General features: G+C 43.4%; 1 protein-coding gene across 1 annotated transcript; it reads left to right on the top strand.

The window, feature by feature from the left end:
• Positions 1-1,117: 1,117 nt before the first annotated feature.
• On the top strand, positions 1,118-19,092 carry ebag9 (estrogen receptor binding site associated antigen 9). Its single transcript, XM_084336918.1, has 7 exons — positions 1,118-1,396; positions 7,918-8,012; positions 8,194-8,269; positions 12,797-12,958; positions 13,905-14,015; positions 16,902-16,996; positions 18,538-19,092. Exons 2-7 carry the CDS (start codon positions 7,930-7,932, stop codon positions 18,653-18,655), a joined length of 645 nt encoding a protein of 214 aa, XP_084193044.1. The 5' UTR covers positions 1,118-1,396; positions 7,918-7,929; the 3' UTR covers positions 18,656-19,092.
• Positions 19,093-20,047: the final 955 nt, after the last annotated feature.

Genomic DNA, 20,047 nt, shown 5'->3' with positions numbered 1-20,047 from the left:
CAACACACAGTACAGGCCCCTCCTATGTATGGGGCTGCGGCACTGCAGATATACCCTACTCGCATCATCATGTGCATCCGTGTAGGTTCTGGACTTCCCTATTCTGTTCAAGGGAACTATAAAATAAAGGAAGGATGGGGTAATGACGTCACAGTGCAGCGCGTTGGAAAGCAAATTGGTGCCAGTGTGAAAACGTTCAGTTCAACCGACTTTGAGTTTGATGGGACCAGCCATCCGATCTCCTCGTTTATTATGACCTATCTTTTAAACAAGTTATTACCTCGGATATCAGAATCACCGGACAGGTGTTGCATTGTTAACTCGCTCACGTTTGATATATTGGTTGTCGATATATATATTGCATTTTGATACAGGCTTCAATATAACTGGCAGCACCAAGCACAGAACGCTGGTATAGACACCACTGCACTTCGCGGAGGAGATAGCTGGGGGAGCAAATTAATGAATGTGGATGAGAGCCTTGGTGTAAGTGGTTGCAGCTACGGCTGTGGGGGCGCTGGAGACATGATTGAATAGACTTTTATGCGCCTGAGTCTCCAGAACACTGCGCGACCAATTCCAAATCGATCAGAACTATATCGGCCGAGCTAAAGTCCCCTTTTCAGCACCCCCAGCTATCTCATCCGCGTGATTTCTTTCCATAGCCTATGTGTGCGAAGACGCTCTCTGATTGGCTAGCCGCGTACAGCGAAGACCCTCTCTGATTGGTTTAGCGCCGAAGGGTACTGTGTTGTGAAATGTGCATAACGTTATGAATAAACCGTGAAGCCACGCGAAATAACGTTATACGTGAATCTGGTAGTACATTTCTTTTTATCTTCTTGATAATGATAACATTACATCCGCCTTTTACCGCGTGACGAGCTAAACCAATCAGAGAGGGGCTTCGCTCAACCAATCAGAGAGGGGTCTGCAGAAATGGAGCTCAACCAATCAGAGAGGGGTCTGCAGAAATGGAGCTACGAAAAGTAGAGACGCATCTCGCGTGATGTTTCAGAATCCCGGAAGTGTCGCGGTGGTCTATAGTGACGCGTTGACCCTTCCTTCTCGTATAGTTCCCTTGACGATGTTCCTGGTTGACAGAAAGATGGCGGCCATGAGATGGTGAACGAGCTGCGGCTGGTTTCGGGGGGTTGTCATCATGAAGTAACACGTCGGGGGTATTATTCTAGCAGCTGCTGTGGTTCTACACGTTATTAATGTGACAACACGGTGTATAGGCGCCGCAGATGTGTCGGGTTTTAGGGACAAACAACCAGGGAACCGGCGTTAGACACGTTGTTATGTTTCTCTGTGAGCAGCTAACGTAGAAGCTAGCGAGCCTCGGTCACAAACTGACTATTATTACCTGCTGTTCAGTGTTGACACCGTGGTGGTGAGTATCTGCTCAAATATATCTACTCTCTCTTGTTTTTAAACTCTTTTTGTATCACAAACTACTGTATTTGTAAATCTGGTATGTCATAAATGTCTAGATGTAACAGTGCTGTCTATCTGTATGTCATGTATGTCATGTTATGATGAATGGAAATTGGGGGACCCTGATGTAAACAAGACGAAAGTCTTTCTCTGGTCTGCATCCCCTTATGTACCCATTCTGCAATCTGTTAATAAAGTTTTTCAATCAATCTGTTTATGCATTGACACTGTGGCGAGTATCTGCTGACATAAATCATGTGGAAAGTTAAAGGGTTAAAGTTGACGTTAGGCCACTTTACTTGGATCAGAATAATCATAATTCATCATAATAACCACCATTCCTCTTATTCCACTGTATGGCATACCAACTACACACACAATGTTAGCCTATTCATATTAGTTAGCTAGATGTTAATGTATCCCTGGCTGCATATATTCCTGTTTATACACACTATGCTATATATATCTGTATATATCCCGTACCTACTTTTATATTACTTTTATATACCTACTTGGCCTATTCATATTAGTTAGATGTTAACACTATCAGTGCCTACCTTGTTTACCTTTTTACCCCGTTGAATGCCATCATCCACTTCAATGTTAGCGTTAAAAACGCCTAATCTATGTTTTAAATGATGGCTATGTGTCTAATCTTCCCGTCGCTTATCAATGACTTGTTTGCAGTCAACATTGTCGAAACGGATTGTTTTTTTATCGGTTCATTTTCGTTTTATAGCATTTTGAAAAGCCCTCGTTTTCAAGGAAAATATAAAGATTCCGTGATAAAAGACATTTACTGGAATATTCTAGAATACACAAAAACGTTGTCATTTTTCGGCCTATTTCTGATCGCCATTCCAAATATCGATCACGCTTATTGATTGATTATTGGCTGCTGTAAATACATATTCCAGGCTGATTTCCGTCTCGCGATCAGATCCCTCTTGATCAGACGTCTTGCCAGCACAATAGAGCCAGTTGGCTCCACCTCTACAGGTCTACAGATCCCAGGTCAGTCTAATCGACTGACCTGCAGTTACACGGGGATAGACGATAGGGGGCGCTTTTTCCCCATCTGAGCTCCTGGAGGAGCTGCTGTACCAACGGGAGACTCGGTTGATGAAATATGAATTCAGATCGCTAATAAAAAAATAAAACGATAATTGTCGTCGTCGGCACTCAATGGGGGGCTAATAAAACGAGATATGACGTCGCTGGCACTCAATGTGTTAATGTATCCCTGGCTGCATATATTCCTGTTTATACACACTATATATATCTGTATATATCCCACCTACTTTTATTAGTTTGCATGCAGCGCTTGGTGGAAATTTGGAGCATTGTGTGGCACACCAATGTAGTCGTCTGGTAATCAGAAAGTTCCTGGTTCGATTCCGGCTCCTCCCGGCAGCGTGTCGAAGGGTCCTTGAGCAAGACACTTAACCCCTAACTGCTCATGATGAGCAGGTTGGCACCTTGCATGGTCACCTCCACCGTCGTGAGTGAACATGTGAGTGAATGTGAGGCATAGGTACCCTTTTTTTTTTGAGAGCCGCAGCACTTAACACTTTGATTACCACTGGTGAACATGGTAAAACCCCGTTAAATGCCACCACCGACTTCAATGATAGCGTTGTGAACGCATATGCGCTCTCTTAAATTATTTATGAATCGGTTTCAAATAAACGCTAGATTATCGATAGTATATGTGTACTTATGCACGCTATAGAGGCGGGCTGAAAAATATATTCTCTCATTTCCTCATCAGCGATCACAGCCACACACGCATAGGGAAAAAGCGTATATTTCCGTGAAAACAGGTCTGATTATCCTAAGACTGGTATAAATAGATTCCTTACCTGAGATCAGATGTTATCCAAAAAGATGATTCCAATTCCTGATCGCCATTCCAAATATCGATCACGCTTATTGATATACAGTGTTGAGTCCTGTAAATACATAATCCACACTTTTTTCCGGGCCGGTGAGCACAATCGATCCTTCAGATGCCTTGAGGGAAAAATAAAATGAGGAAACTGACCACCCCCCCCCCTTCAGCAGTGTAATGTAATGGGGTGCAGCCAGTTACACAGGGAGAGACGATAGGGGGCGGTATCTTCCCAATTGAGCTCAGAGAGACTCTGCAGCACTAACCCGAGGAAGATAACCTGATGAAATATGAATTCAAATCGCCAATAAAAAAAATACGGCAAACAAACGATATGTCGTTGGCGGGCACTCAACTGGCGGCATGAACTAACGACTTATAGCGTTGGTGGCATCCAAAGTGTTAAGCAAATAACAAGAGATTGGAAAAAACATTATATATAGTATGGAAAAGGTAACTTACAAAATCAATAAGAATGAAAATATGCTGGAAAAAATATGGGGTTTCTTTAAACTATGGAAAGGTATTTGATGACATAGACAGATCAGGCTTTGATATGAGGATTTTAAGTAACATGAAACAGTAATAGAAAACAAGAGTAGTAGTAGTAGTAGGCAGAGAGTTCTCTTTGATCTACTACTCAATTGTTGGAGAACGCCCTGTAGGCCCACACCTACCGGTACTCTACTCCCTTCTCTTCACCCACCACTGGCTCAAACATCATTGTCAAGTTTGCAGACGACACCACCGTGGTGGGACTAGTCGGCAACAGTGATGAGTCGGCGTACAGAGAGGAGGTCCAGTACCTAGCTCTGTGGTGTGCTAACAACAACCTGGCCCTGGCCTCGACACCAAAAAAAACTAAGGAGATAGTGGTGGACTTCAGGAAAAATAAAACAGGCACCCACAGCCCCATCCACATCAATGGAGAGGAGGTTGAGCTGGTCTGTAGTTTCAAATTCCTGCGGGAGTCCACATCTCTGAGGACCTGTCCTGGACCATCAACACCTCTACCCTGGGCAAGAAGGCCCACAAGCGCCAAACTCCACCCATCCCCTCCCGTCCGTGCTAGCAAACTTTTTTTCGCTGTACGATTGAGAGCATCCTCACCACCTGCATCTCAGTCTGGTACGGAAACTGCACCGTTAAGGACCGCAAATCACTGCAGAGGGTAGTGAACATAGCCCAACGCATCACCAAGAGCCCACTCCTCCCGCCATCTCATCAGTCTATGAGAAGCGGTGCTCACGGAGAACATGGGACATCATCAAAGACGCTTCTCTCACCCCCAACCATGGACTGTTCACCCGCCTGCGGGGTACTCGCTCTGGGGCACGCTACCCGCCTGCGGGGTACTCGCTCTGGGGCACGCTACCCCCCTGCGGGGTACTCGCTCTGGGGCACGCTACCCGCCTGCGGGGTACTCTCTCTGGGGCACGCTGCCGCAGCCTCCCAGGCAGAACCAACAGGACCACGAATAGTTTCTTCCCCTCAGCTGTCAGACTTCTGAATCAAAACTCTACTTAGCCAACTGCACCTCACTGTATACCTGTGTATATATAGCCATAGCTTATGTAGACTTTATTTTAATGATTATTTTAATTAGAATTTTTTATTCTCACCATTGCACATTGTGCTAACTGCTAACCATTGCACTTTACTGTACAGTTTTATTTATGTGTCTTATATTGCAACTGACTGTTGATTGTCACATGCTGGTTGGACATACACAATCTCGTTGCACTGTCTTGTACTGTGTAATAACAATAAAGTGAATCTAATAATGAAAATTCATGTCCTTTTCCAGATTCAGATTCAGATTCCTTTATTAAGCCATTTGTGTAAAAACACATTGGTAATTGTTGCAGCATTACATTGTATGCATTTTTTCCTTTTATTTTTTCACAGTAAACGACAAACAATATAATTTTTTTTCTCTTCCTTTTTTTCCATATATTTTTTATTTTTATATGTATGTGGGGACAAGTAGGGATGGATATTGGATGTATACTACAAATGGATGGATAGGTTTACTAGTCGAGGATCAGTAACATCTATACTGGTACTCACTCTTTTGTTTATGTATGCACTTATGTTTTTGTTTTTGTATGGGTGATCCAAAAAGAAAAAGTGTCAAGATTTAAAATATACGTATGTACATTTATGTGTGTATGTATGGATATGTGTATCTATGTATGTGTGTACAATTATACTACACCTAAATGTAGAGGGACTTCATTGACACAATAATGTATAAAACAATTTATTTTTTATTATTTGTAATTATTCTTAGCATAAGTAGTACAAATCGGTGCTCCGCTTTGGTGTATTATTCTAAAGTGTATCATTCTAAAGTGTATCATTCTAAGATGTATCATTCTAAAGTGTATCATTCTAAAGTGTATCATTCTAAGATGTATCATTCTAAAGTGTATCATTCTAAAGTGCATCATTCTAAGATGTATCATTCTAAAGTGCATCATTCTAAAGTGCATCATTCTAAAGTGTATCATTCTAAGATGTATCATTCTAAGGTGTATCATTCTAAAGTGTATCGTTCTAAGGTGTATCATTCTAAAGTGTATCGTTCTAAGGTGTATCATTCTAAAGTGTATCATTCGGTGTATCATTCTAAAGTGTATCGTTCTAAGGTGTATCATTCTAAAGTGCATCATTCTAAGGTGTATCATTCTAAAGTGTATCATTCTAAAGTGCATCATTCTAAAGTGTATCATTCTAAAGTGCATCGTTCTAAAGTGTATCATTCTAAAGTGCATCATTCTAAAGTGCATCGTTCTAAGGTGTATCGTTCTAAGATGTATCATTCTAAAGTGTATTCTAAGGTGTATCGTTCTAAGATGTATCATTCTAAAGTGCATCATTCTAAAGTGTATCATTCTAAAGTGCATCATTCTAAAGTGTATCATTCTAAAGTGCATCATTCTAAAGTGCATCATTCTAAGGTGTATCATTCTAAGGTGCATCATTCTAAGGTGTATCGTTCTAAGGTGTATCGTTCTAAGATGTATCATTCTAAAGTGTATCATTCTAAAGTGTATCATTCTAAGATGTATCATTCTAAAGTGTATCATTCTAAGATGTATCATTCTAAAGTGTATCATTCTAAGATGTATCATTCTAAAGTGTATCATTCTAAGATGTATCATTCTAAAGTGCATCATTCTAAGATGTATCATTCTAAAGTGTATCATTCTAAGATGTATCATTCTAAAGTGCATCATTCTAAGATGTATCATTCTAAAGTGTATCATTCTAAGATGTATCATTCTAAAGTGCATCATTCTAAGATGTATCATTCTAAAGTGTATCATTCTAAGATGTATCATTCTAAAGTGCATCATTCTAAGGTGTATCATTCTAAAGTGTATCATTCTAAGATGTATCATTCTAAAGTGCATCATTCTAAGATGTATCATTCTAAAGTGTATCATTCTAAGATGTATCATTCTAAAGTGCATCATTCTAAGGTGTATCATTCTAAAGTGTATCATTCTAAGATGTATCATTCTAAAGTGCATCATTCTAAGGTGCATCATTCTAAAGTGCATCATTCTAAGATGTATCATTCTAAAGTGTATCATTCTAAGATGTATCATTCTAAAGTGTATCATTCTAAGATGTATCATTCTAAAGTGTATCATTCTAAGATGTATCATTCTAAAGTGCATCATTCTAAGATGTATCATTCTAAAGTGCATCATTCTAAGATGTATCATTCTAAAGTGTATCATTCTAAGATGTATCATTCTAAAGTGCATCATTCTAAGATGTATAATTTCTAAAGTGCATCATTCTAAGATGTATCATTCTAAAGTGTATCATTCTAAAGTGCATCATTCTAAGATGTATCATTCTAAAGTGTATCATTCTAAAGTGCATCATTCTAAGATGTATCATTCTAAAGTGTATTCTAAGATGTATCATTCTAAAGTGCATCATTCTAAAGTGCATCATTCTAAAGTGCATCATTCTAAGATGTATCATTCTAAAGTGCATCATTCTAAGATGTATAATTTCTAAAGTGCATCATTCTAAGATGTATCATTCTAAAGTGTATCATTCTAAAGTGCATCATTCTAAGATGTATCATTCTAAAGTGTATTCTAGGATGTATCATTCTAAAGTGCATCATTCTAAAGTGCATCATTCTAAAGTGCATCATTCTAAGATGTATCATTCTAAAGTGCATCATTCTAAGATGTATAATTTCTAAAGTGCATAATTCTAAGATGTATCATTCTAAAGTGTATCATTCTAAAGTGCATCATTCTAAGATGTATCATTCTAAAGTGTATTCTAAGATGTATCATTCTAAAGTGCATCATTCTAAAGTGCATCATTCTAAAGTGCATCATTCTAAGATGTATCATTCTAAAGTGCATCATTCTAAGATGTATAATTTCTAAAGTGCATCATTCTAAGATGTATCATTCTAAAGTGTATCATTCTAAGATGTATAATTTCTAAAGTGCATCATTCTAAGATGTATCATTCTAAAGTGTATCATTCTAAGGTGCATCATTCTAAGGTGCATCATTCTAAGGTGTATAATCTTTTCTCACCAGGTCAGCTTCATCATGGCAGTCACCCAGTTCCGCCTCTTCAAGATCTGCACATGTTTGGCCAACTTGCTTTCTTTCTTCAAAAGGTTGATATGCAGGTAAGAGGCACATCTGTACATCTGTACTACACCAGGAACATTGTGCTCGGTAACAATTCCTCTTTATTGTATTTATTTATTTATTTATTATAATTTCTTTTGTATGTAATAAAAGTAATTTCCTACTACTTTTATTATATTTTCTGTTTTATTTTAAATTTTTTTCTTCATCTCGATGAAGGACCGGACGAGGGCGGAAGCTCAGCGGTGATCGGATAACTCTCCCGACCACAGTGGACTTCTCTGGGCCCAAACAGGTCAGTAAGCCACCCAGGCTCCTTACTGATGGAGGATAGACGGGAAAGAGACTCCATATTATGAATCAATGTCAAAGTTCATGTTGTGAAATTCTAGAGGTGAGATCCTCTCCTCTCCGGGCTCCTGGGGGGGGGGGGGGGGGGGGGGGGTCATTGAAATGAAGCAGGCTGTTCTCTGTCCTGGCTGCTTATATATTAAAGGCAGCCGAAGAGTGCTTCCGCATTTCCCTGATTGGCCATGACGCCCACGTGACCGGCAGAGCGGCAGCGGCGCATAGGTTGCCGCGGCATTATGCATTCGTAATCCCCCCCTACATTCGTCACTGAGTTTTAACATCGACGGTTAGCTCAACTCGTTCGTCACCTTGCTGTGGAGCCTATGGTCAGTTGGTGACAAGTTCGAATCACTTCAATATTTTTTTTTTTTTTTTTTACGTTTTAATTAATTTATCATCTCTCTATATAAACGTAACTAGCGTCTGTCTTTCTTTCTTTCGCCGGTTAAGTTTAGGCACTCTTTCGAAGTTGGTTAAGGTTAGAGTTTGTCGCAGAGCGTGGCAATAGAATGCCCGTCTTTCTTTCGCCGGAGCAGCAGCCTATTTCCGCGAGTGCCGCTCTGCCGCGCGCTGCAACGCACAGAGCGGCAGGGCGCGATAAGCCGCAATCACGTGGGCGTCGTGGCCAATCGGGCGAATGCCGAAGCACTCTTGGGCCTTTTTAATATAGACGCTCCACGGCGGTGGAACCAACTTCCCATCACAGCTGAAACACGCCCCCAATCTTTTGCAGTCTACTAAAAACATTTTCAATCAATATCTATGTACTATGCTTACTATATCTACTATGTACTATGCCTATACTACTACCTACAGTACTATGCTAATATGTCTATACTACTATGCACTCAAGTTGGGCACTGCTAGATGAACAATACCACTTACCCCCTAGCTGCCAGAGCTGAACCCCTCCTGCAGCGCTGACTTGTACACAATTTGTAATTATCCTCGGATACAAATTTGCCAAATGCACCATTCGATTTGACTTTAGATTGTAATGACACAATTCTATTTGATTCTTTTTTTGTGTGTGTTTCTTTTGTGTCTTCAGCAAATGTCTCAACTATTGTTCTCATATCAGTCTTGAGTCTTGAAAACTCAGTTTCTCCAAAAAAAAAAAAAAAAAACTTTTATTAAACCTTTTTATAGATCACAAAAATAAGCCTCACTTGTTGATACCATGATCATTTGGGACGAGTTTGAATAAGTGGATTTTCTATTTCCCCACTCCTGGTTATTGTGATGTTTAAGTTTATTTGGATCCCCATTAGCCACAGCAGTGCTGGGGCTATTCTTCCTGGGGTCCATAACACATAAAATACAGTTACAGACTTATACACTCACAACATTTACATATCATACAGACAATTAAAACAACAATAAAAACCCTAATCAAATTCATAATACAATATAAAAATATATACTCCTTATGAATGAATTCATAATACAATACAATAATACCTACTCATAATTAATTCATAATACAATACAGCATAATATACTATTTAGCTTTTACATACATTATCTATGTTCATATCAGCCAATTATACAATATTTTCATAATATAGACACATGCCTTTTCATCCATATATACCTATCTCTTTATCAGACACATACATTTTCATTTACGTACACACTATCTATTAGGGAATGTCAATTTCTTTGGTTGAAAATGTTGTTTTACCACGATTTTGAAACGACATTTACTATTCTCCTGCTTAACATGTCTGGGAAGAGAGTTCCATTCCTGCATACCACGGAACATGACAGTTCGCTTCATTGCATTCGACCTCACTTTTGGAAGTGTAAAAAAGGATCTGATGGTGAAGTAGCTCTGTGTTGAGCTGGAAGTCCTGTTAATGAGTTCTTCGTCGCCCCCAGGCCCCTCGGTAACATCAGCCTCTACACCAGGGTCCAGCAGGGACAACACACCGCAGCGCAGCAGCGTTCACTTCTTGGGGCCCGCGTTCACCTAGCTCACATTTCCAGCTGAAAAACGCTGGCAGTGTGCCGGTAGTTTTGGGATGAAGCGCATCTTGTAGCGAGATTTACTGCCGCGGTTTTGCACATATAGCATATTTTAATACACTTTATTGTATATTAATCATATAGTTATTGCCTGACACCACAGTTCGCCCTTTGCTTTTTATTTGCTTTTTATTAGTGTATTCGTGTAGTTATTATTTGTGCCCTCATACTGCTCCTGTCTCTTGTGGGCAGGCAGGCAGGCAACTCCGGTGTCGGGTTACAAACAGAGTGGTAGATAATGATTGGCTGTGATTGGTTGTCTGAAAAGGCGCCCGGCGCATCGCGCCGAAAAGTTCAGAACGTTTAAACTTTAAACGCTGGGCGCGGCCGCACACAAAAACTGAAAGGCGCTGAAAAAAGAAGCCGACTGCAGCGCATTCCCTCCCTATAGGCGGCAGCATGCGGCCACGTGCGCTCTGTCCTCATTGGGAACAATTGACAGAAGACGCTTGCGCCCAGAAATAAGCGGCAGGAGGACACAAGCCCTTTATGCTGCACATAGTTGGAACAAACCTCCGGAAGATCAAGTTAAAGTTTCAAGTTTTGTTTTATTGGTCAGTGATACATGATGTACATTACAGTGACATGCTTGGTTCTGTATGAGCCTCCTGAGATTAACTGCTGCATACAGTTAAAAAAAAATTAAAATAAAAAAAGTGAAAAGGATAAAGACCAAACCAAACGCGAGGCGGCCGAACGGCGCAATTTCAGATTTGTCCGAAGCTCTTTATTTTTTTATTTAAATCTTTTTACTTTTACGTTTCACCATTGCCCTTTAAATTAAATTACTTTTGAGTGCGGCCCTCTGATGAATGCACTTTGAGTTAGGCCTGTCGCAATAACTCATTTTGTTGCACAATGTCAATATATTGTCCCAGAAATAATTGTGATAGAGGATATTATTAGCATTTTAAGACTATTGTATGCTACTGATACTAATAATGCAAGCATCTCACAACCAAAACTGGCATTTCAGGTCAAAAATGGTCACATCATATGTAATCTTTTTTTTTGGGGGAAGTGCAGTTCATATTTGACTTGGTGGCACTTGTGTGAGTGGAATCAAATGGTTCATTAAATCAAAGATGCAGTCACGTAATCTCTAATTCTATTTTGACATATTGCACTGGTATTGCTTATCTTTCTATTAGTCGAGCATTACCGCGGCACGTTCCTCCCTGACTGGAATATAGGGCCTAACAAAAATAATGGTTTGTTTCCAGTTGCCGACCGACCCTGTCGATTTAGGTGCGACCCAATATATTTTATGAGTTTAAAAAAAAAATTAGAAAAAAAATAAAATAAAAAGAATACACTTTTTTTTCTTTATTAAAAAAAAAAAAAGGTTTCATAGAAATCTTAGTCAAACCTTTAGTATTATGGATATTAAACATGCTGGCAGAGTACATGCATCCATGTTGTTGTGAATATTTTAAATAAAGAAATTCCCTATCCATAGTCGCTGTGGGAAAGAATAAAATTAAAAAATTAAATTAAATAAATTCCCTACCTACCCATGGCCTTAACTGACGACCAACAGGAAACAAACAATATTTTTTTTTATGCCTAGGCAACTGGTGACTTTGCATTGTCTTAAAAAAGGTTGTCCTCAGTCGAGGAAACGGCACGAATCACAGCTGAAATGGCTCATTTGTTTTAAGTAGGGATGTCCGATATTATCGGCCTACCGATATTGGCATTAAAATGTGATATCGGAAAATATCGGTATCTGTTAAATTTTTTTTTCTTTTTTTGACATTTCCATAACCTTTATTTACCCAGGCAAGCAAGTAAGAACAAATTCTGATTTTATTTATTGTCAAAAGTATGCATAATGTTGTGTTAATTCCACAACAAGAGATATGTAATGTTAATTACCTGAAATGATTAAGTTTTTTGGCAGGGGAAACCCTGCATATATCGGTATCGGTTGATATCGGTATCGGAAATTAAGAGTTGGACAATATCGGTATATCGGTATCGGTAAAAAAGCCAATATCGAGCATCCCTAGTTTTAAGTTTATTGCCCGTTTGACCCATTCAAGCAATCAAGTGCCAAAATTAAGCCGTCTACAGTTGATTCCTCTAACAAGCAACATAAGGAGAGAGGAGAGAATGATGAGGGAGAGGGATGCACACGGCCACTGGAGGGTGTGGATGATGGAGGAAGGGCTGATGAGTTTTATCTCCCGTCTCATCCCCTCCAGACTCTAGTCTGTTACGTGGCCCAAAACGTCTATCTGTCTTTTCTTCTCAATTGTATTAATTTTATGGTATTTGTATGTTGCTGTCAAAAAAGTTGACCTTTTCAGAAGGATTCAGTCGCCAGGGGAACAGCTTGAACCCCCAGTGTATTTCCTATCGGCTACTGTATTGGCAAACGGATAATGTTTATGGAAAGGTCACATGACGCACATACCAGTAACCGTTTGTTCCGTTACAGCCGGAGGTCGAGGAGTGGAGCTCCTGGGACGAAGACGCGCCGACCAGCATCAAGATCGAGGGCGGCGACGGGACCGCTTCACCCACGCCCGACGAGGGAGAGGAGGGGGCGGAGCCCGACTACTTCAAAGACATGGCTCCCACCATCAGGAAAACACAGAAGGCAAGTTTCTAGGGCGGTCAGGTGGCGTAACGGAGATTGCGTTCGTCACCAACCCCGGAGCGGCTGGATTCGCCTGTTCGAATCCAGCCCACAGCTGTATTAGAGGGTGGGAGAAGCTGGCGGGGTGGGTCCGGGTCGTTGTAAACAGCGACTCCTACAGTTCGGTCGGGGCCCCTGCTCAGCACGGATAGGACCTAAGTGGGATAGTGTGATCCTTCCACACGCTACGTCCTCTCAGGGAGAATCCGCGCTGCCAGGTGAAAAGAAGTGGTTGATTGGCTGGACGTGTGTCGGAGGAAGCACGTGGTAGCCTCCACTCTCCCAGACCAACTGTGGGGGGTAAGTGCGCAGCGACCAGGAAGGGGATTGGGAATTGGCATAACGACTAACATTGGGATGGGAGAAAATCGGAGGAAAATGGAGGGGGAAAAAGATCAAAAAAATAAAAAGAAAATAAGGCAAGTTTCTGCCTTCTCCACCAGAGACCCATTTAGTTCCTATCTGGCCCGCCGTGTAATATTCAGGTCCGTCATCAAACTAAAGAAACTCCAGAGTAATGGTCATTGGACTTTCGGCGACTAATCAATCGGTCGCTTTCATCGATGCGTTTCTAAAAATTGTGCATTTCCCACATGCAGTCATGCTGGCGGAGGACCTCTTCAAATCTAGCACTTACACAGAGACGTGCTTATTATCATTCCTTCAGGAAATAAATAATTCGGCTACGGTAATAACGAGCCTAATTCAATTAACAACAACGTCTTGGTTAGTTTTCACTGGAGCTGAGTTGCTTAGGGATACAGCTTGGGCTCAAGTTTATCTCCTGTTCACCTGTCGACGACAAACACTGCAACAGGAAATGCACCTGGACCCATTTAGAATTTCTTGTTAAGTTTGAAAAGGTCTCTTCATAACACCCCCCCTCCCTGCTCCTGGTGTCCGATAGATTGTGCTGAAGAAGAGGGAGCCCCTGAACTACCTGGTGCCCGACGGCCCCGCGGGCTTCTCCAGCAGGCTGGCAGCGACACAGGACATGGTGTCCTTCATCACCCCCTCTGTGAGTCTGTGTTACTCTGTTACTCTGTCACTCTGTCTGTCCTCTCTCTGAGTCTGTCCTCTCTCTGAGTCTGTCCTCTCTCTGAGTCTGTCCTCTCTCTCTGAGTCTGTCCTCTCTCTGTGAGTCTGTCCTCTCTCTCTCTGAGTCTGTCCTCTCTCTCTGAGTCTGTCCTCTCTCTCTCTGAGTCTGTCCTCTCTCTCTGAGTCTGTCCTCTCTCTCTGAGTCTGTCCTCTCTCTCTGAGTCTGTCCTCTCTCTCTGAGTCTGTCCTCTCTCTGTCTGAGTCTGTCCTCTCTCTGAGTCTGTCCTCTCTCTCTGAGTCTGTCCTCTCTCTCTGAGTCTGTCCTCTCTCTCTGAGTCTGTCCTCTCTCTCTCTGAGTCTGTCCTCTCTCTCTGAGTCTGTCCTCTCTCTGAGTCTGTCCTCTCTCTCTGAGTCTGTCCTCTCTCTCTCTGAGTCTGTCCTCTCTCTCTGAGTCTGTCCTCTCTCTCTGAGTCTGTCCTCTCTCTGAGTCTGTCCTCTCTCTCTGAGTCTGTCCTCTCTCTCTGAGTCTGTCCTCTCTCTCTGAGTCTGTCCTCTCTCTGAGTCTGTCCTCTCTCTGAGTCTGTCCTCTCTCTCTCTGAGTCTGTCCTCTCTCTCTCTGAGTCTGTCCTCTCTCTCTGAGTCTGTCCTCTCTCTCTGAGTCTGTCCTCTCTCTCTCTGTGAGTCTGTCCTCTCTCTCTCTGTGAGTCTGTCCTCTCTCTGTGAGTCTGTCCTCTCTCTCTGAGTCTGTCCTCTCTCTCTGAGTCTGTCCTCTCTGAGTCTGTCCTCTCTCTGAGTCTGTCCTCTCTCTCTGAGTCTGTCCTCTCTCTCTGAGTCTGTCCTCTCTCTCTGAGTCTGTCCTCTCTGAGTCTCTCCTCTCTCTGAGTCTGTCCTCTCTCTCTGAGTCTGTCCTCTCTCTCTGAGTCTGTCCTCTCTCTGAGTCTGTCCTCTCTCTGAGTCTGTCCTCTCTCTCTGAGTCTGTCCTCTCTGTGAGTCTGTCCTCTCTCTCTGAGTCTGTCCTCTCTCTCTGAGTCTGTCCTCTCTGTGAGTCTGTCCTCTCTCTCTGAGTCTGTCCTCTCTCTCTGAGTCTGTCCTCTCTGTGAGTCTGTCCTCTCTCTCTGAGTCTGTCCTCTCTCTGAGTCTGTCCTCTCTCTCTCTGAGTCTGTCCTCTCTCTCTGAGTCTGTCCTCTCTCTCTCTGAGTCTGTCCTCTCTCTCTCTCTGAGTCTGTCCTCTCTCTCTGAGTCTGTCCTCTCTCTCTGAGTCTGTCCTCTCTCTCTGAGTCTCTCCTCTCTGTGAGTCTGTCCTCTCTCTCTGAGTCTGTCCTCTCTCTCTGAGTCTGTTCTCTCTCTCTGAGTCTGTCCTCTCTCTCTGAGTCTGTCCTCTCTCTCTCTGAGTCTGTCCTCTCTCTCTGAGTCTGTCCTCTCTCTCTCTGAGTCTGTCCTCTCTCTCTGAGTCTGTCCTCTCTCTGAGTCTGTCCTCTCTCTCTGAGTCTGTTCTCGTTCTGAGTCTGTCCTCTCTCTGAGTCTGTCCTCTCTCTCTCTGAGTCTGTCCTCTCTCTCTGAGTCTGTCCTCTCTCTCTCTGAGTCTGTTCTCTCTCTGAGTCTGTCCTCTCTCTCTGAGTCTGTCCTCTCTCTCTGTGAGTCTGTCCTCTCTCTCTGAGTCTGTCCTCTCTCTCTCTGAGTCTGTCCTCTCTCTGAGTCTGTCCTCTCTCTCTGAGTCTGTCCTCTCTCTCTGTGAGTCTGTCCTCTCTGAGTCTGTCCTCTCTCTCTCTGAGTCTGTCCTCTCTCTCTCTCTGAGTCTGTCCTCTCTCTCTCTGAGTCTGTCCTCTCTCTCTCTGAGTCTGTCCTCTCTCTGAGTCTGTCCTCTCTCTGAGTCTGTCCTCTCTCTCTGAGTCTGTCCTCTCTCTCTGAGTCTGTCCTCTCTCTCTGAGTCTGTCCTCTCTCTCTCTGAGTCTCTCCTCTCTCTGAGTCTGTCCTCTCTCTCTGAGTCTGTCCTCTCTCTCTGAGTCTGTCCTCTCTGTGAGTCTGTCCTCTCTCTGAGTCTGTCCTCTCTCGGAGTCTGTCCTCTCTCTCTGAGTCTGTCCTCTCTCTCTCTGAGTCTGTCCTCTCTCTGAGTCTGTCCTCTCTCTCTGAGTCTGTCCTCTCTCTCTGAGTCTCTCCTCTGAGTCTCTCCTCTCTCTGAGTCTCTCCTCTCTCTGAGTCTGTCCTCTCTCTCTGAGTCTGTCCTCTCTCTCTCTGAGTCTCTCCTCTCTCTGAGTCTGTCCTCTCTGTGAGTCTGTCCTCTCTCTCTGAGTCTGTCCTCTCTGTGAGTCTGTCCTCTCTCTCTGAGTCTGTCCTCTCTCTCTGAGTCTCTCCTCTGAGTCTCCTCTCTGTGAGTCTGTTGCGTCGCACAAACATACTGGTGCTATTAGTCTGGACCGGTCCTCTGAGCTCCTCTCCAGTTGAGCTTTCACTGAAAGAAAGACGAGTGCAATAATAGACCATGTCGCATATATAAAGGACACAACAACCGCATAAATTAAATGAGAATTCTCGATCTGGGAAAATAGTTACACAAAACCTGCATACTTAAAAAGAAAAAAAAAATGCAAATTTTACACTTGACTGTAAAAATAAAACGGGGGGGGGGGGGGGCGGGGGCAGAGATCCAGACGGTGGACCACTACACCGCGACGCCGCTTGTCTGCCGATATATATCCATGTGTGTCCCCTGAAGACTGAAGAACATGTCCCGTGTTGTTGTCCCCCCGTGTGTCGTGTTGTTGTCCCCCCCCCCCCGTGTTGTCCCCCCCCCCGTGTTGTCCCCCCCCCCCCGTGTTGTCCCCCCCCCCGTGTTTGTTGCCCCCCCCCCCCCGTGTGTGTTGTGCAGTCGGAGCTCGGCGAGATGGACACCTGGCAGGAGAGCTCCAACGCCTGGGAGGACGAGTCGTCGGACACGGCCTGGGAGGCAGAGGCGGTGCTCAGGTACACACACACACACTCACTCACTCACTCACTCACTCACTCACTCACTCTCACTCTCACTCTCACTCTCACTCTCACTCTCACTCTCTTACACACACACACGGAGGCGGTGCTCAGGTACACACACACACACACACACAGGCGGAGGCGGTGCTCAGGTACACACACACACACACACACAGGCGGAGGCGGTGCTCAGGTACACACACACACACACACACAGGCGGAGGCGGTGCTCAGGTACACACACACACACACACACACAGTGCTCAGGTACCGGCACGTCGAGGACGCCTCTACGTTTAGTTTTGTCATCTGTAGGCGGCATTCCACGGTCCGCCTCGCTCTGTTTATATAGTGCAGACGTGTAGGTTTGACATGGAGCTGTCTTTTCTGTTTACAGTGAGACGTGTAGGTTTGACATAGAGCTGTCTCTTCTGTTTACAGTGAGACGTGTAGGTTTGACATGGAGCTGTCTTTTCTGTTTACAGTGAGACGTGTAGGTTTGACATGGAGCTGTCTTTTCTGTTTACAGTGAGACGTGTAGGTTTGACATGGAGCTGTCTTTTCTGTTTACAGTGAGACGTGTAGGTTTGACATAGAGCTGTCTCTTCTGTTTACAGTGAGACGTGTAGGTTTGACATGGAGCTGTCTCTTCTGTTTACAGTGAGACGTGTAGGTTTGACATGGAGCTGTCTCTTCTGTTTACAGAGCAGACGTGTAGGTTTGACATGGAGCTGTCTCTTCTGTTTACAGTGAGACGTGTAGGTTTGACATGGAGCTGTCTCTTCTGTTTACAGTGAGACGTGTAGGTTTGACATGGAGCTGTCTCTTCTGTTTACAGAGCAGACGTGTAGGTTTGACATGGAGCTGTCTCTTCTGTTTACAGTGAGACGTGTAGGTTTGACATAGAGCTGTCTTTTCTGTTTACAGTGAGACGTGTAGGTTTGACATGGAGCTGTCTCTTCTGTTTACAGTGAGACGTGTAGGTTTGACATAGAGCTGTCTTTTCTGTTTACAGAGCAGACGTGTAGGTTTGACATAGAGCTGGTGTTGACGTTAGCAGCTAGCATCCACCGTTAAGCTAAGCTAAAGCTAGAAGGGCCTACTGTTCCCACCTTTCTACTAACTAGACTAAGCTAAAGCTAATGTTGAAGAGTAAATGGTACGCTGTCCGTGGTCCTGAATCAAACAGTGTTGAATTCAGATCTATTGTCGGTTATCAATGTTGGCAACGTTATCAACGCAATGTACATTAGCAATGTTGCATGACGTTAGTAACAAGACTGCAGTTCACTTTATGTAAGAATGCTTTGTGTCTATGCCTATGGCACTATGTAACTTAGCTAAAGATTGAACAGGGAAGCCATTGTTAGTCTGTCTTGTTTGTCTGTAGGTTCACTTCACATCCAGCAGATGGCACTATGCACAAATTACATAAGAGAATCCTAATGCTGTTTTTGCTCCAGGTTGACCCTGCTTCTTGTAATGTGCATTGTAAGGAGCACGCTTGCCCATCCTGTCTTCCTTTTGTTTAACAGACAACAGAAGATGGTGGAGAGAGAAAAACGCTCCATGGAGCAGCAGAGAAAGAAGATGGAGAAGGACGTCCAGAGGATGATGAAGAAGGAGCAGAAGATCGCCGTCAAGCTCTCGTAACGTTTCAGGAATGCTCCCCTGTCGAGCCGGCGAGGAGAGAAAGAGACCCTGAGTCTGCCCTTCCCCTGGTCCTTCTAGTTACCGAACCCAACCGGGATCACCTCCACACACTAAAGCTCACCTTTTAGCCAAACCATCTCCCCACCGTCCCCGTTTCCCACCAGCAACCATCTCGGTCGCTTCAGCCACGTCGGTGTGAAGAAGATGCCACGTCTCTTGACTTTCTCCGTGGAGCTGGGTGCAGGTGATGGACGTGGTGGCGACAGAGACTTTAGGTCATTTTGGTTTTCAGACCGATTTGTCTTATGTCAAAAAGCAGAGGTCCAGCATTTAGAAAGCAGAGGTCCAGCATTTAGAAAAACAACACTGCTTGGAAGCTGATTTCAAATTAGGTAAGTTATATATGACAGAAACATTTAGTCCCCCCCCCCCCCCCCCCCCCCTGGATCGTTTGTAAATAAACTTGTACCCGTGGCCTCTAGGGAGTGCAGTGTCTTCGCTTTGTCCCTTATTTATAACGACTTGAGGACAACGGCGTGTCATTTAACTGTAAGCTTCACTGTATATCAGTGAGATCCCTTCATTCGCTCGTTCGTTGTGCTTTATTATTTTTTTTAATTTAATTTCTCCATAGTCTGAAATCAACAGTTTTCTAATGGATGTTGCTCGATGTTTCACGTACCGGCCGTGTGGCTGCCGTCACACTGGAGCGACCGCGTTGAAGGGAAGGCTGAAGATTTTCAAAACGACTACCGACGATATATAAACACTTTGAGGGACGAGAGACTGAAATCTAACCTTTACCATAAGAGTTAGCCGTGGGTTCCTGTGGTAATCTATGGTAATCTCGTGGCTCCTAATCTGTCGGGACTATTGTCTTTGTCAAACTTTTAATGTTTAATCATGATATCCCGCTCTTCAGCTAGAATTAGAAGAGGACGACGGGTCACAGCGATTCGATCCTATTTGGTTTCTTTTTCTTTCTTTCTTTTTTTCTCCTTTTTTAATAATTCTGGCTATTGAACCTAATCCCTTCTTTTTAATCCATTAGTTGTAGTCTCTCAAAGCTTTTCCTTGTCTTTTTGTGTCGCATATTTTTTTCTGTTTTGTTTCTTAGAAAATGGATGTAGTTGCTACACACAGGTTGTTTTTATGTGCTGTGAACAGCAGAGGCTGAAGACCGTCTTTCGGCTGCAGAGTCGTAGATCTGTGAACAAAACGATGGGCAGATGGAGCAGTAAAACACCTTCTCACCACCGAGACGTGAAGCTAACACCACATGGTTATAGCTGGACTTAATTATGTGTCCCCCCCCCCCCCCCCCTAAACAGCTGGTTAACCCTTTCACTGCCACACCACCAAATGGTTAACCCTTTCACTGCGACAACACTT

This window comes from Notolepis coatsorum (assembly GCF_963971535.1).
Source record: "Notolepis coatsorum genome assembly, chromosome: 19".
NCBI lineage: Eukaryota > Metazoa > Chordata > Actinopteri > Aulopiformes > Paralepididae > Notolepis > Notolepis coatsorum.
The sequence above is the reverse complement of the archived record's forward strand: the minus strand, read 5'-3'. Positions and strand labels throughout refer to the sequence as shown.